This window comes from Alosa pseudoharengus, unplaced genomic scaffold, assembly GCF_046254945.1.
Source record: "Alosa pseudoharengus isolate Yale_2024_CS ecotype anadromous, Long Island Sound unplaced genomic scaffold, YU_APseudo_1.1 YU_APseudo_1.1_scf_15, whole genome shotgun sequence".
Classification (NCBI taxonomy): Eukaryota; Metazoa; Chordata; class Actinopteri; order Clupeiformes; family Clupeidae; genus Alosa; species Alosa pseudoharengus.
In genome coordinates, this window is record NW_027468620.1 from 29,468,397 (window position 1) to 29,483,396 (window position 15,000).

The 15,000-nt window shown below is 50.2% G+C and overlaps 1 protein-coding gene across 3 annotated transcripts in view; it reads right to left on the minus strand.

The window, feature by feature from the left end:
* zmiz1a (zinc finger, MIZ-type containing 1a) overlaps positions 1-15,000 on the minus strand; it is a 116,356-nt gene that overhangs the window by 32,936 nt on the left and 68,420 nt on the right. For all 3 annotated transcript variants that reach the window (XM_076286209.1, XM_076286210.1, XM_076286208.1), the window contains exons 4-6: positions 11,174-11,294; positions 5,776-5,889; positions 224-329 (exon numbers count right to left, since the gene is read on the minus strand). In XM_076286209.1, coding sequence (XP_076142324.1) covers positions 224-329; positions 5,776-5,889; positions 11,174-11,294 — 341 coding nt within the window. The remainder of the gene's footprint in view (positions 1-223; positions 330-5,775; positions 5,890-11,173; positions 11,295-15,000) is intronic.

A 15,000-nucleotide genomic window follows, 5' to 3' on the forward strand; every position in this document is an offset into this window, starting at 1 on the left:
ATAAATGTTTCTGACCGTTTCTAATCCTACTCAGGCAGAGTGCCATTAAAGCACTAATGTTGTAGGTTCTGAGACGGCACACAGCACCGCCCCAGGCTGAGGACAGGGGAGAGGAGTGGACGAGGGGAGAGGAGTGGACGAGGGGAGAGGAGGCTGAGGACAGGGGAGAGGAGTGGACGAGGGGAGAGGAGTGGACGAGGGGAGAGGAGGCCCTCGGGCTCACCTGCTGACTTGGGGGTGAACTTGTCCCTGTTAGCCGCACACACGGCCAGTAGCCGGTAGCCCAGGTCCAAATCAAAGCCTTGCTGAGCAGCTACACGGCTCACCACCTGAGGAGAAAATAAAACACACAGCAGTGCGTCAGTGTGTGTGTGTGTGTTAGTGTGTGTGTGTGTGTGTGTGTGTGTGTGTGTGTGTGTGTGTGTGTGTGTTAGTGTGTGGTGTGTGTGTGTGTGTGTGTGTGTGTGTGTGTGTGTGTGTGTGTGTGTGTGTGTGTGTGTGTGTTAGTGTGTGTGTGTTTGTGTGTGTTAGTGTGTGGTGTGTGTGTGTGTGTGCTAGTGTGTGTGTGTGTGTGTGTGTGTGTGTGTGTGTGTGTGTGTGTGTGTGTGTGTGTGTGTATCAGTGTGTGTGTGTGTGTGTGTGTGTGTGTATCAGTGTGTGTGTGGGCCGAGGAGAAGACACTACTCTGTGCTATGATCCTCAAAAAGACACTGTGTTCCCAGCTGGAGGAGCAGAGGGAGGCGAGACAGAACTTCTAAAAGAGTCCTCTTTTAGCGCCGAGGCTGCTAAATATTTCAGTGCCAGCCCAAGACATGAGCAATTAAGGCTTTCCTCAAGTTCTGCAGCACCTCCCTCTCGGGAAGAATTTGAGCCAATAATGCACACACACACACTACACCAAAAGAAAAACAGCATGTCCTATTGTATTTACATGAATGTAGTTGAAATACTGATCTTCTATCTAAGAAAACAAACAAAAACAAATAGATACAAATAGGATAAAGGTGGCGTTCTCAATGAGACAAGACTCTGCTGCACTTAATGGAAGAATAAAAATTCAATATCAAGCTGAAATGAATCAAAACACCCACACATTCCTTCTCTCCACCTCTGAGAGAGCAGTGCGCCCTGAGAGCTCAGAATTCTGCTCGTCTGAATTGGCTGACTGAAACAGACCCTACTATTACATTCTGGAGTGCAGAAAAAGGTTGGATATAGAGTTCAAAACACTGCAGAGAATTGAGATAGAAAAATCGACACCATTCCGAGGTTAGAATGGAGCTTTTATCAAAAACTCCCTTTCTTCTATGAGAAATCAAATTGGCACTATGTCAATACTACTTTGTTAAATTGAGTTTGAGGAGAACATTTGTGTGTAATTGTCACCTGTAGACAAAAAACCCATAATAGATGAATTAACAAATCTCAAACAGACAGCACGGAGCACTGAGTTATCTGCAGGAGTGGATGAACAACTCCATCACTCAGTTTCTACTTGCAGTCAGGCCATCGTTAAGAGCTTTTTAAATATTGAAACGTAACAGTTCTCACACTCACAGCAAGACTACCTCGTTACACGTCTATCCATATTTCATGACACTACTTTACAAACAGGCAGAAAGCGGATGGGTTTCTCAACCCAAGACATCTTACGTAACACAGACGAATGACATTTAGTGAAGGTTTTTACTGGACTAAATGATGTGCCTCTGGATGTTTAATCAGGGCAATTAAGAGATAAATATCTCGGTTACTGCAAAGCCACAGACATTTTGATCACAGCACATTTATGACCTTGGCAGGACTATTGGACAAGATTCCTGGCTACCTTTGATTCCCCTTCTGTGTGATGTGACGTGATCTGCCAAATTTGCGGCAGCTCCCACAGAACCCATCTCATAAGCCCTTTGTCCTCATAATCTACTCTCTCTCACAACGTGGGCCCCAACATATGAGATTATTCAACACAGAACCCATCTCATAAGACCTTTGTCCTCATAATCTGCTCTCTCTCACAACGTGGGCCCCAACATATGAGATTATTCAACACAGAACCCATCTCATAAACCCTTTGTCCTCATAATCTGCTCTCTCTCACAACGTGGGCCCCAACATATGAGATTATTCAACACAGAACCCATCTCATAAACCCTTTGTCCTCATAATCTGCTCTCTCTCACAACGTGGGCCCCAACATATGAGATTATTCAACACAGATCCCATCTCATAAGCCCTTTGTCCTCATAATCTGCTCTCTCTCACAACGTGGGCCCCAACATATGAGATTATTCAACGACACTCTTTCAGGTCAGTGAATCAAGTAAATCCTCCTTCACGAGTCGGGTTGAGGGGAGACAAACAGGGTCAGCATGAGCAGAAGCAGGACAGGACAGGACAGGACACACAGGGAACAGGCAGGCTGGAGTCCAACGCTTTAATAAAGGACGATGTTTCTCCCACACACACACATGGCACACACACACACACACACACACACACACACACACACACACACACACACACACACACACACACACACACAAACACAAACACACACAAGCACACACACACACACACACACACACACACACACACACACACAAACACACACACACACACACACACACACACAAACACACACACACACACACACACACACACACACACAAACACACACACACACACACACACACACACACACACACACACACACACACAAACACACACACACACACACACACACACAGCTCTCATTTACTCCTAATTGTACTTTTATTTAGTATTGCTCATATACAAGAGGAGATGGTCACTGATACACAGTAAATTGCACACACGTGATCATACCAGTGCACAGTAAGATGGATTTACAAACTAAGAAGTCAAGCGCTGAGATTTGGGTCGGTAAGGTTACAGTAAAATAGGACTAAAACCCAAACATGTAGGACTGGTTAACATCATGATCTTTAACTGCAATGTGGTTCAGAAACGGGCAGTCACAGTCAACTGATAAAATAGCCCCACATATCACAATGGCCCCGCATCCTAAACAGAGCCCAAATGCACAGCTCTAACATAGGGGGTTAACTAGAGAAAAAAAACGCACACTGTCTTCAAAGGCTGTCATCATCTGTATCTCTGCAGACAGTTCTGAAATGTCATTTATCATCTTCCTCAGTCAGGACACTGTGCAGCTGAGGCACAGCAGAGACAGGGAGAGAGAGAGAGAGAGAGAAGGGGAGAGAGGGAGAAAGAGAGGGAGTAGAGAGAGAGAGAGAGAGGAGAGAGGGAGAAAGAGAGGGAGTAGAGAGAGAGAGAGAAGGAGAGAGAGGGAGAAAGAGAGGGAGTAGAGAGAGAGAGAGAGAAGGAGAGAGAGGGAGAAAGAGAGGGAGTAGAGAGAGAGAGAGAAGGAGAGAGAGGGAGAAAGAGAGGGAGTAGAGAGAGAGAGAGAGAAGGAGAGAGAGGGAGAAAGAGAGGGAGTAGAGAGAGAGAGAGAAGGAGAGAGAGGGAGAAAGAGAGGGAGTAGAGAGAGAGAGAGAGAGGAGAGTTGGAGGAGGGTAGAGCACCTACCTGCTGTCAGAAGGGAATGTGTAAGACATGTCCACATCTGTCAGCCCACTTTTATCTACCAAACACTTTCATCTACACGCACGCACACACACACACACACACACACACACACACACACACACACACACACACACACACACACACACACACACACACACACTAACACACACACTGCACAACATTGGTGGACACATGATATGACTGACTCAAACTGCACTGACAGTCTTTCACTCACACTCACACTCAAACACGCACACACACGTACACATAGACAAATGCATGCACACACACACACACACACACACACACACACACACACACACACACACACACACATACATGCACACGCAAACATGCACACACACACACAAACACACACACACACACACACACACACACACACACGCACCAGCCTACACAGAGGGTGTGTGCTGAAGCCAGGCCTGGGCTGAACTCTCCCAAGGGGGATCCCACCTGAGCATGCCACTCTGGGTGGTCTCACAGAGGAGGAGAGAGGATCAAAGGAAAAGTGTTTTCTCCTGTGCTTGTTCCATCCTGTTGACACTCGCTCAAACCCTCACCATAAATCTAGCATGTCATCCGTAGTATGCACGTGGTATTTGTTTGCCATCTAGCCCACGAGGACTCAACTTTTCCACTGCCTCGGCCTGTGCCTCTCAGTTGAAATGCTAAATGAAAACTGCAGTGTCAAAGCTGCAATGTAGCTATTCTGGATTAACATAAGGGCTTTAAACTCAAAAAGGCAACACAGACTGCCTAGAAGGAGAATGGTGTCTCTGGCATTACTGAGGTCTTACAACTGTAATGTTGTTGCCATGGGTAGGGAGATTTTCTGCGGTTTTAGACAGATTAGGTGCATCCTTCGGGCTAAATGGGTACCTAGTACAATGAACATTCACAAAAAGGGGAATTCCTCCATCGTGTTCCTTTAACTATGTGCCACTTTTCTGAGTCCTTGCGAAACAGAACAGTTCAGAGGTTCTACATTGCAGCACATGATAGAAATTGTGGGACTAATACAGTAAATAAAAATACATAACCCTTTAAAATGTGGAGAGATTTGCTCTCTCAGCGTGAATCCGTGATTGGAGTGTTTAGCTAATTAAAGGAGCAAATTCTATGTGAGGGTTCAGAGGACGACTAACCCCTTTTAAATCAGAGCATTAGAGCCCTTCTGGTCTGCTAAGGAATAATGATTATTCGCCCCTTTTCTCTGTGGGGTCCAGCCTGCTATTAAATCTCACAATCCCTCACAAGTTGACAAGGGAACATTAGGAAATCCCTTTTAAAATCAATCCCACTAATCATAAATGCAGATAATTGCTTATATTTATTGTCTTATGTGTTTGCAGAGCTTTTACATGGCTTACTGCATTAATCTTCTGTTAAAGGCAAGGAAGCAATAGATTAGTATTGCATTAGTATTATATTTAGCATTCATCACACTTGTACTGGCAGTCTTGTAAAAGCATTTTTAGTCTAATTACTAGACTAATTATGTATCACTATCACTCTGGTGTCAGCCAGCAGTGGCTCTTCAGATGGACTTGTGTGTGAGTGTGTGTGTGTATGTGTGTGCGCGGGTGTGTGTGTGTGTGTGTATGTGTGTGTGCGTACATGTGTGTGTTTGTGTGTATGTGCTTATAAGTGTGTGTGTGTGCGCGTGTGTGTGTGTATGTGTGTGTGCATACATGTGTGTGTTTGTGTGTGTGTGCTTATATGTGTGTGTTTGTGTGTGTGTGCTTATATGTGTGTGTTTGTGTGTGTGTAAGTTTGTGTGTATGTGTGTGTGTGTGTGTGTGTAGGTATGTGTGTGTGTGTGTGTGTGTGTGTGTGTTTGTGTGTGTGGGTGTGTGTGTGTGTGTGTGTGTGTGTGTGTGTGTACGTGTGTGTATGAGTTAGTAGGCTGAAGGCAGCAGGTGCTGGCCACTGGCCCTTAGCCACAATCGATTAGGAGCTGCTGTACAGGAGCTGTAGAGCAGGAGGGGTGACTGCCTCCCTCTGACCTGTGCTTAAGCACCACTGTCTTACACACGCAAGGAGAGAGAGATGGTGTCTGTGTGTGTGTGTGTGTGTGTGCGTGTGTGTGTGTGTGTGTGTGTGTGTAGGCATGTGAAGCATGACTGCAGCTTTAGCCTTCGTCACCGTTCCCTGACAGGGGTGACACAGGGCCAGCTGTTGCCTTACCGTGAGGCACCCCATCAGGCTTTGCTCGAACGGCCGTTGGAAGGCTCGTGGGTCTCCGCACCAGTCCAGCAGCTCTGTCGCCGCCGTCTGGAAGTTTGCTGGATTCTGTAAGTGCTGCAAAAGAGAGACGGAGAACAAACACTTCAGAGGGTGTGTCTCAAAACAGCACACAGAGTGACTCTCAGCTATTTTACACTCACCACACAACAAAGGAGCGAAAAAGCAAAGACTGATAAATTCAGCCAACATCCATATCCCAGGGCCTCGCACTACGTACATCATGTCTTAGGAAACCTCAAGTGTGTGGTTTTGAGGCATGTTGCTTCAAACACGGCCACATGTAAGGGCATTAAAAACACTGCAGTATTTAGGAGCAGGTTCCCCCAGTTCTCTTCTTTCTCTTAAATCTCTGTTTTGTTGGTTGGCTTTGTTTGCAAGCTCTTCAGCGTGACCCTGCCTGGGCCCTTGGAGGCGTCCTAAGACGGCCCAATGTGAGTGGGCAGCTGTGCCCTCTCACTCTCTCTCTCCATGACAGATCCACCACCAGCACAAAGAGCCTCTGTGTGCCACAAGGTCTCCCCCTGGTCACTGCTGGGCGGCTCAATCCCGCATTCTCGCCCGCTTTTGTCTGCTAAGATGTAATAGATCCGCAACTTTGAAAGCAATAGCCAAAGACTCGGCCAAACAAAGAGCCATGGTGAAGTGCTTTGCGGCATTGGAACTCAATGAAGACCAGCTTACTCATTTTTTATTGAGCTCTCTGATATTGTTTATCTCCCCTTGGAACTTCCTTCCAGACAGCACTCGACTCACAAGACATGATAATTAATTTCCGCCAATGAGCGGGAGCTCTCGAGCTCTCATTTGGCTTTTTTTTTTTGCGGTGCGACAGCCTGGGCTAAATGATTTTGGGTCGGCTTGGTAACAGAGAGAGATGCTTTTTTAGCACATGTGATCTAACCCCCCCTCCCACACACACACACACACACACACACACACACACACACACACACACACGACTGCAGGTCTGAGGTCTAGCTGCCTTCAGTCTCTGTGGACAGGCGAGGAGGCGGCGCTGTCTTTAGGGGGCAGCAGAGGTCAGCATTTGAATGGGGAGCTTAGGGATTGGCTGACAAAGAGCTAGTGTGACAAAAAGGGCCGGTCTCCATTGTGGCGGTAATGCGGTCCCAGCGTTCCCCTGCTGGGTAAATCCTTGACAACATAAGGGAGATTGTTGGCTGTGAAGACTCCTCTATTGGCCACTGCGGCTTGTGGTGACAAAACAGAGACGCGAGAGAGAGCGTTGGGAGGAAGTGATCCTCTGTTTAAGTGCATATTCTTCCAGTACTCCCAACCGATGGACAGATGGTTAGATATACAGAGACAATATTAAGCACAGAAGGAGAGAAAATGAAAGAAATGAAAATGAAAGAAAGGCAGACAAAAAGGAGGGCTTGAGCTGCAGAGGAAGGGGGGCTGTTTTGATGGCACAGTTGATGCCGCTGATGTTGTGTATCCCGGCGTATCTGTTCCGACTGGCACGAAGGTTGGGGCATTTGGCTGCCATACCGCACAGGTGTTGTGCATTCACTGTCCAAACCTCCCTCCCCCCCGCCTCTGCCCACACACACACGCGCGCACACACACACACACTCACACACACACACTCACACACACACACACACACACACACACACGCAGCGTTAACATGGCCTCTCCACCCCCAGGCAGTGCTCTAGCCTGCCATCCATCAGCACGGCGGTGGCGGCCGCCAGCTCGCCTGATCGTTCGCTCGCCTGATCGCTCGCTCGCCTGATCGCCAGCTCGCTCGCTCGCCTGATCGCACACGTGGCCCCCATCAGAGGAGGTGCAGCTCAAGCAGCCTCGTTGCAAGCGGACTCTCGCATCAGTATTCCTGCCGTGTCACACGCCGCAAAAATCTTCTCAGCCCGCGAAATAGATGATGGTTTTAATTAAAGCGCCGCTGCTCGGCAATGTTTCTGTAATTATTTGAATGACTTGATTTCTCGGCGTGGCGCGGTGGAGAAATGCGGCGGGGGAAGTTAATTGTCTTGATCTCCCGATCTGTCGGCCCCCCCCCCCCCCCCCTCAAGGTTTCACAGACATGGAGCAGGGAGAGCGAGCAAGCGCCGCCTGCTTGTTTTTCACAGAGAAAGTTATTGGAAAATGTATCAGACACTAGATGCCACGAGCATAGGAACAGCAAAGCTACATCTGATCCATTTAAATGACCGCTCTGAGCGCGGTGGAACGAGACACGGATGTCAGTGAGAGCAGCAGAGAGAGAGAGAGGGAGAGAGAGAGAGAGAGAGAGAGAGAGAGAGAGAGAGAGAGAGAGAGCATCTCAGGGGAAGGGCTCCACTCTCTGACTGACTGCTCCCACCGGCTTCAAGCCCTCCACCTGCTGATTGCACCACTGGAGGGCTGCAGGCCGACAAGAGGGAGATACTCAGCGAGAGTTCCCATGAATTAACAGAATATTAGAGACACACATAAAGAGAGAGAGAGAGAAAGAGAGAGAGGGAGGGAGAGAAGTGCAGTAGTCGGGGAGCAGGCAGACAGAAGATAGAGAGGAGGAGAAGAGAGAGAAAAAGAGACAAAGAAAAAGAGAAAGAGGGGCAGAAGGAAGGATGGAGGGATGGAGGGAGGGAGGGAGGGAGAGAGAGAGTGTGTGCTGGAGTATTGCCCTAACAGGCGGCATGTCTTCAGAGGCAGCTCCTGGTTTGATAAGGTGCCCTTGTTTACTCTTCGACAGGATCAGACTGTACCTGCCCGAGTGAAAAAAAAAACATGCCGCCTGGAGAGCAGCCAGCCAGCAGCCATTCCCAAACCCCCATCTCCCCTCCCCTCCCCCCCCCCCCCCGTACCCACAGCACCACACTGGCTGCATGCGGAAACGCCCCCCCATCCCCCTTCACGCCTGCCCGTCTCCCTGCCCTCCTGCGTGGCCAGCCTGCCCAGCCTCCGGTCCTCTGGTCAGCCCTACCTGCGGCTCCGGAGCTCTGACATTGCCGGGGTGGTCCTCCTGTGGTGGCACGTCTCCCAAACGCAGCGCATCAATTTGATTAATGAAGCTCAATCAATGTGCTCTTTGTCTTTAGGGTTAATCAGCAACAATCTGGCAGCCACATCAGAGTTGACACTCTCATTTGTTAACCACTAAATAGGCAAAACAATTCAATGGAGACAGCTGCCAGCTGTAAAACAGTGTTTGACCACTAATTCAATCACAAGATATCCAGGAGGGAGGAGGGGTGGACGCGCGAGAGTGAAATGTTTTAACCTCAGCGGGCGCTGCACAGACAGCAGTGTCCTTCCACGGAGCTGTCAGAAGACACCACAGAGCACATACCCACACAGCTAAACAAACAGCCCAGCAATTATCATGGGGAGGATGTAGCCCGAGGTGACCAATCTGAGTCGTGTGTGTGTGTGCGTGTGTGTGTGTGTGTGTGTGTGTGTGTGTGTGTGTGTGTGTGTGTGTGTGTGTGTGTGTGTGTGTGTGTGTGAGTGAGTGAGTGAGTGTGTGAGTGAGTGTGTCTCTGTTTTTTTCTGCTGTGCTTGTGCGCACATGTGTGGGGACTGTGCTGTGTGCTTCCGGGTGGCTTCTGTGGGGAAACGCGTGTGTGTGTGTGTATTGGCATGATCTCGTTCACCGCGCTCGGAGCGTGGTGCAGATAGACTCTGTGGTGGAAGGGTTAAGGAGAGAGTGGCAGTGGGCGAGAAAAAGAGACAGAAAGGGAGGGAAAGACAGAGAGAGGGGGGTGGTGGGTGGGTGGGTGGGTGGGTGGGGCAAGTGCTCGCTCCTCAGCCTCCCGCTGCAACCTGATCCCAGCGTGGCTAACGGGAAGTCTAGCACATGGCCATGTAAGGCAACTGAGCAGCGCGCCACAGGAGGAGCCTGGCCTCCGCTGGAAATACTCCTCTCTAGACCGCCAGGGCAGGGCCAGGGCAAGGCCACTGAGGGGGGCCATCTTTGGGCGCCATTGTCCATCTTCCACGGGGAGATCTGGGCTCTCTGCTGACAGACTGAATAGGAGTCTGCTCCACACGACACCTTCCACCTCCTGACACGTGTCTACAGACAATAAGATTCAAGGACCTGCAGAGATGACTCAAATGTATGGCACTCTAACCTTCTTCATCCACCACAGCACTGCAGCGTTACAGGCTGGTCCAAGGTCACAGAAACCTTACATTGGCAGCTTAGGCAAAGAACAAGACTGTACGTATAGTATAGTGGCGATAAGCCAGTGGAGGTGACGTCAGAGCACAGCTCTCCCTTTGATCCCAGCATGACATGACAGCCATGGCTGTGCCTGCTGGTGATGGGCCAAGACACAACACACACACACAAAGGCGGCATGGCTCTCCACAGCTGTGGTGTATGCTGCAGATGTTCCCCTTCTTTGCTGATGAGGAAGACATGCTGGAACGTGTCCACAGAACTCTCCCAACACGGAACGCCTCTCTGGATACCTCTACTGCTGAGTCCGCCACCGTAAATGATTATTCTGGTCATTATTTAGGAAGCTTATTTTCAGACTCACTAGTCACTATAATCTATCCAATACCTGTAAACTAACCACAACACTCAAGTACCAGTCCGTTACCAACACTCCACAGCCTGGAACTACCCCTCTCCTGACAGAGTCGTGTAACACTAACCAGTACTTCGTATAAGTATACTGTATATACTCTTTTGATCCAGTGAGGGAAATTTGGTCTTTATCCCAATCCTTGAATTAGTGAAACACACTCAGCACACAGTGTACACACAGTGAGGTGAAGCACACACTAATCCCGGCACCAACAGCGGTGCTCAGCGACACACTAATCCCTGCAACAACAGCGGCGCTCGGGGAGCAGTGAGGGGTTAGGTGCCATGCTCAAGGGCACTTCAGCCGTGTCTGCTGGTCGGGGCTCGAACCGGCAACCCTCCGGTAACAAGTCCGAAGCTCTAAACAGTAGGCCACTGCTGCCCGCTGCTACTTAACTCTCAGCCCAAGTTAAAACCCATATGTATTTCCTATTCCCCTGCGTAAACCGATCATTTGTGGACAAAATGATCCGTTTTGACAAAACTGACACGTAACTGTTAAAAACAGCACTCACTGATGCACTTATTACTGTACTCTACCGTTTTTTAAATTGTCCTAAAATTGTTGAGAATTGCTTTAAAACTTAAAATGTTAACCATGTTGTTAGTCCCTTTGGCTAAAAATGCGTCAGCCAAATGTAATGTAAAATAGGCTATCAAGATAAATGGGCCAAAGCAGGGTGGTGGTGTAACTACATTGTGTACAGCTGTGCATATCCTGGTGTAGAGAGGACCCATGATCCCCAGCCCAGGGTCTTTCGGACGCTCCACTCTTACCTGTTTGATGCATTGCAGCCTGTCATTGGTCTGCTGGATGTGCCTGTCCATCGATGGCATTGAGTTCATCTTGATCGCAGCCCTTTTGCCCTCTACCTGGAAGCCATCAAATTCCCTCTCACTGAAAGACAAACACGGAGAAAGAGAGTGTGAGAAGTTGTGTGTAGAAAGACAAGTGCAGTGAACAAGCACAGAGAAGAACTCTGAGCTCCTGAAAGACTCGGTGCCAGCACTGAGTCGACACAGATCTATGATTTTACCCTCCTCCTCTCAGGTACTCAGGCGCTCACACACACACACACACACACACACACACACACACACACACACACACAGACAGACTCACACACACACACACACACACACACTTACACAGGGGGCGTTGAGTCAGTTTGTGAAAACGGAAGCTTCAGCACAGTACCAAGCGCACAGATCAAACATGACACAGGAGGAAAAGAAGGAGGCGCTGGCGTTTTAGCTTCAAAAACAGACGTGGCAGTTTTCTGACTCCCTCAGCACAGTGTGCACCTCCTCACACGTCCCCCTACTGGGGCAGTCTCTGCTCCACTCTGCTCACTGTTTGCATTTTTGCAGGGGTTAAGTCTTCCTCCTCCGCTGCTCATCTACAGAGCGCGGCCTCCGTTAGAGAGACAGAGGGATCGGCTCGCATTCCCCAGCCACACAGGCAGCCCAGCTAGGGGTTCAGGCAAGAGGCAGGAAAGAACCATAAAGAAAGAACAAACAAACATAAAAATGTCACCATGACGACTGCAGCCTCGGATGATTTCTCCTCAGACGAGACACACACATATATACACGCACACAGGCGCACACATGCACGCACACACACACACAATCACACACACACTCATGGATAAACTGACCCTAGTCCAGATGTAAGGGCTCCCCTGAACAAGCTTAGCCTCACGTCTGTCGCGTCCATTATCTGGAGTTAAAAGGTATCACGCCTAACATTCAAGGTTATCAATTTCACTCGGGCAGGCCTTGATTTACAGCGGCGTTCAACAGCAAATAAATACGGGGGCCTCTTTGGCACGGCCGTCATTTATTCGGCCCCCACAGCTTCCGAGCCGCCACGCATCTGAATTAATAGTTGCCGAGGCGAGAGTCAGGCCTCCATCGCTCATCTGGCCCAATTCATCACCCTCACACTCACAAATTCCTCAACACGCGCGCAGCAGCCAGCGGCCGTCTGGCCGAGGGAGCGGGAGAATCCCCCCGGTGGTGGCGGTGGTGGAGGCGGAGGCGCGCTGATAAAAGGCTGACAGCGTGGGGACGCTGGCTGAGTCGCTCCGCTCGGCGCCGCACGCCGGCTTCGGGGAGGGATCGGCCAGCCCAGCGGAACTCATCACGTTTGGGGCATTTCACGGCGGTGGAATCAGGAGCAGCTGGAGCTGCGGGGGGGGGGGGGGCGGGTTTTGTGGGTCCCCAGCCTTTCACCGGCGTCGCTGCCGGAAATTAACCACAGCGGCTTCCCTCACCGCGCCACAGCGGTGGGAGCAAAATGGCCGCTCCAGAGGGCTGAGGAATTGAGCCTGGCAGGTGGATGACACCAGCCTCATCCACACGAGTGGCACAGGAGACGCAGCTCTGCAGGGCAGCCCTCGTCCACGTCCCCCTGACGCGTGCTCTAGAGACCGGCACTCCGCGATTACACGGTCGAGGGCTGAGTGGACCAGCGTGCTCGGGCGCGGCGGCCGCTGCTTTACGGCTTCAGCATGCAGTGAGCAGCGCAGATGGGAAGATTACTGACCGTATCGGCTGCCTGGCTGAGGTCGGCCGCAGTGCGCGCCAGTGACCAGCAGGTGTCTCTCTTCCATGCCATAGGAGTGTGCGCTCCGGAGCACAAAAGAACTATACCCGGTGTTCCTTTAAGCCTTTACAAGTGCTACAAATCCCTGGCTCTAGCCCACTACCAGGGCACACCATAACCAGCGGCTCGTCCGTCTGACCTTGTGGCTATTGATTAACTACCCCCCCCCACCTTCTCTGCTGAATATCACACCGCTGGCAAGCAACCACAGCACAGGAGGGAGGGAGAGGTTAGGAAGATGCAGAAAAGGAAGAAAAGAGAAAAAGAGAGGGTTGAAGCCTCCCTCCCTCTTCCTCTCTCTCTCTCTCCCTCCCTCTTCCTCTCTCTCTCTCTCTCTCTCTCTCTCTCTCTCCCACCATCTCCCCTGTGGTTGCATCTTTTGTTTGCGTTACAAAACCATGGCCCTGGGCGCCTGGGAGGAAAAGCAGTGACATGAAAACCTCCTGACACCGGTCGGTGGCCATCCTGGCCTGTGCGCGGGGCGTGACGTCGTAGCGCGAGCACCAGAGCGTATCCCACCACCCAACGCTTCAGCTCTGCCACTGCTCCCTCTCCCTCCCTCTCTACCCCACCCCACCACCCAACGCTTCAGCTCTGCCACTGCTCCCCCCTCCCTCCCTCTCTACCCCACCCCACCCCACCACCCAACGCTTCAGCTCTGCCACTGCTCCCCCCACCCCCCCTTTGAAAAACACACTTATATAACCCAGTGAAATACCTCAATGAAAACACATGAGAAAGAGTCACTGCTGCGCACAAAAAAAATAATCTTCTGATATATTTCATGGCAGCAATGCTTGTCGCTCACTTGTGGGGCACATTGTGTGTTCAAAATAGCATTTCAGAAAAAAATCTAATCTAATCAAATCCCTTTATGTGACCTTTAAACCATCTGTGCATGTCTGTGTTGCAAGGAAGCTTCTGTAAACTTTTCTCTGAGTGTAATCAGACTCACAGGCTGATGAGGAGGAGGTGCAGAGCCAAGATTACACAACAAATTAGGCCCTGGCCTCTTAATGACCATCTCCCCCAGCTATGTATGTGTGTGTGTGTGTGTGTGTGTGTGTGTGTGTGTGTGCGTGTGTGTGCGTGCGTGCGTGTGTGTGAGAGAGAGAGAGAGGGAGAGAGGCCAAAGTGCCAAGCTCCAAAGGAGAAGTTAGAGGAAATGATTTCTTTATAATCACACACCACTAACACATCCTGTCTGGCTTATACCCACATCAGCCAGCACCTTACTAGGGATTTAGTAAACATCCCCCTCCCTCTATGCAGCAGCACAGACATTAAATAGGCTGCTGCTCTCTAAAGGAAGAGAGCTGATGGAGATGACATCAGTGTCTGAACGGAGCAGGAGGACAGGACAGAGGAGAGGACAGAGGAGAGATATGGACCCATTCTAATTAGATCACAAGAGCTCTAGTGCGCGTCTGCATGCGTGACAGTGTGCTGGACATGTTCTTCTGATTTGGGCAGAGTACATTTGAGTGTTCAACACCATGTGCTTTGTAGATGCCGTGTGTGAGAGCACATACATGGTTTTGTGCTTGTGTGTGTGTGTGTGTGTGTGTGTGTGTGTGTGTGTGTGCGCGCGCGCATGTGTGTGTGTGTGTGTGTGTGTGTGTGTGTGTGTGTGTGTATGTGTGTGTGCACGTGTGTGTGTGTGTGTGTGTGTGTGTGTGTGTGTGTGTGTGTATGTGTGTGTGTATGTGTGTGTGTGTGTGTATGTGTGTGTGTATGTGTGTGTGTGTGTGTATGTGTGTGTGCACGTGTGTGTGTGTGTTTGGGGTTGGCTGCCGAGCTCCAGCACCTCAGCGTATCGATTGGGGCCGGGGGTAAACAGCCTCGCTTTCACACCCCATTTGGAGAGGCACAATCCGAGACCCACCTCAGGATAAGGTTAAACATGGCACAGAGTAGAGCTGTTGAGTGTGTGCACACCACTCGAGCACAACACACACTCTCAACCCCATGCAGAAAACACACATACACACAC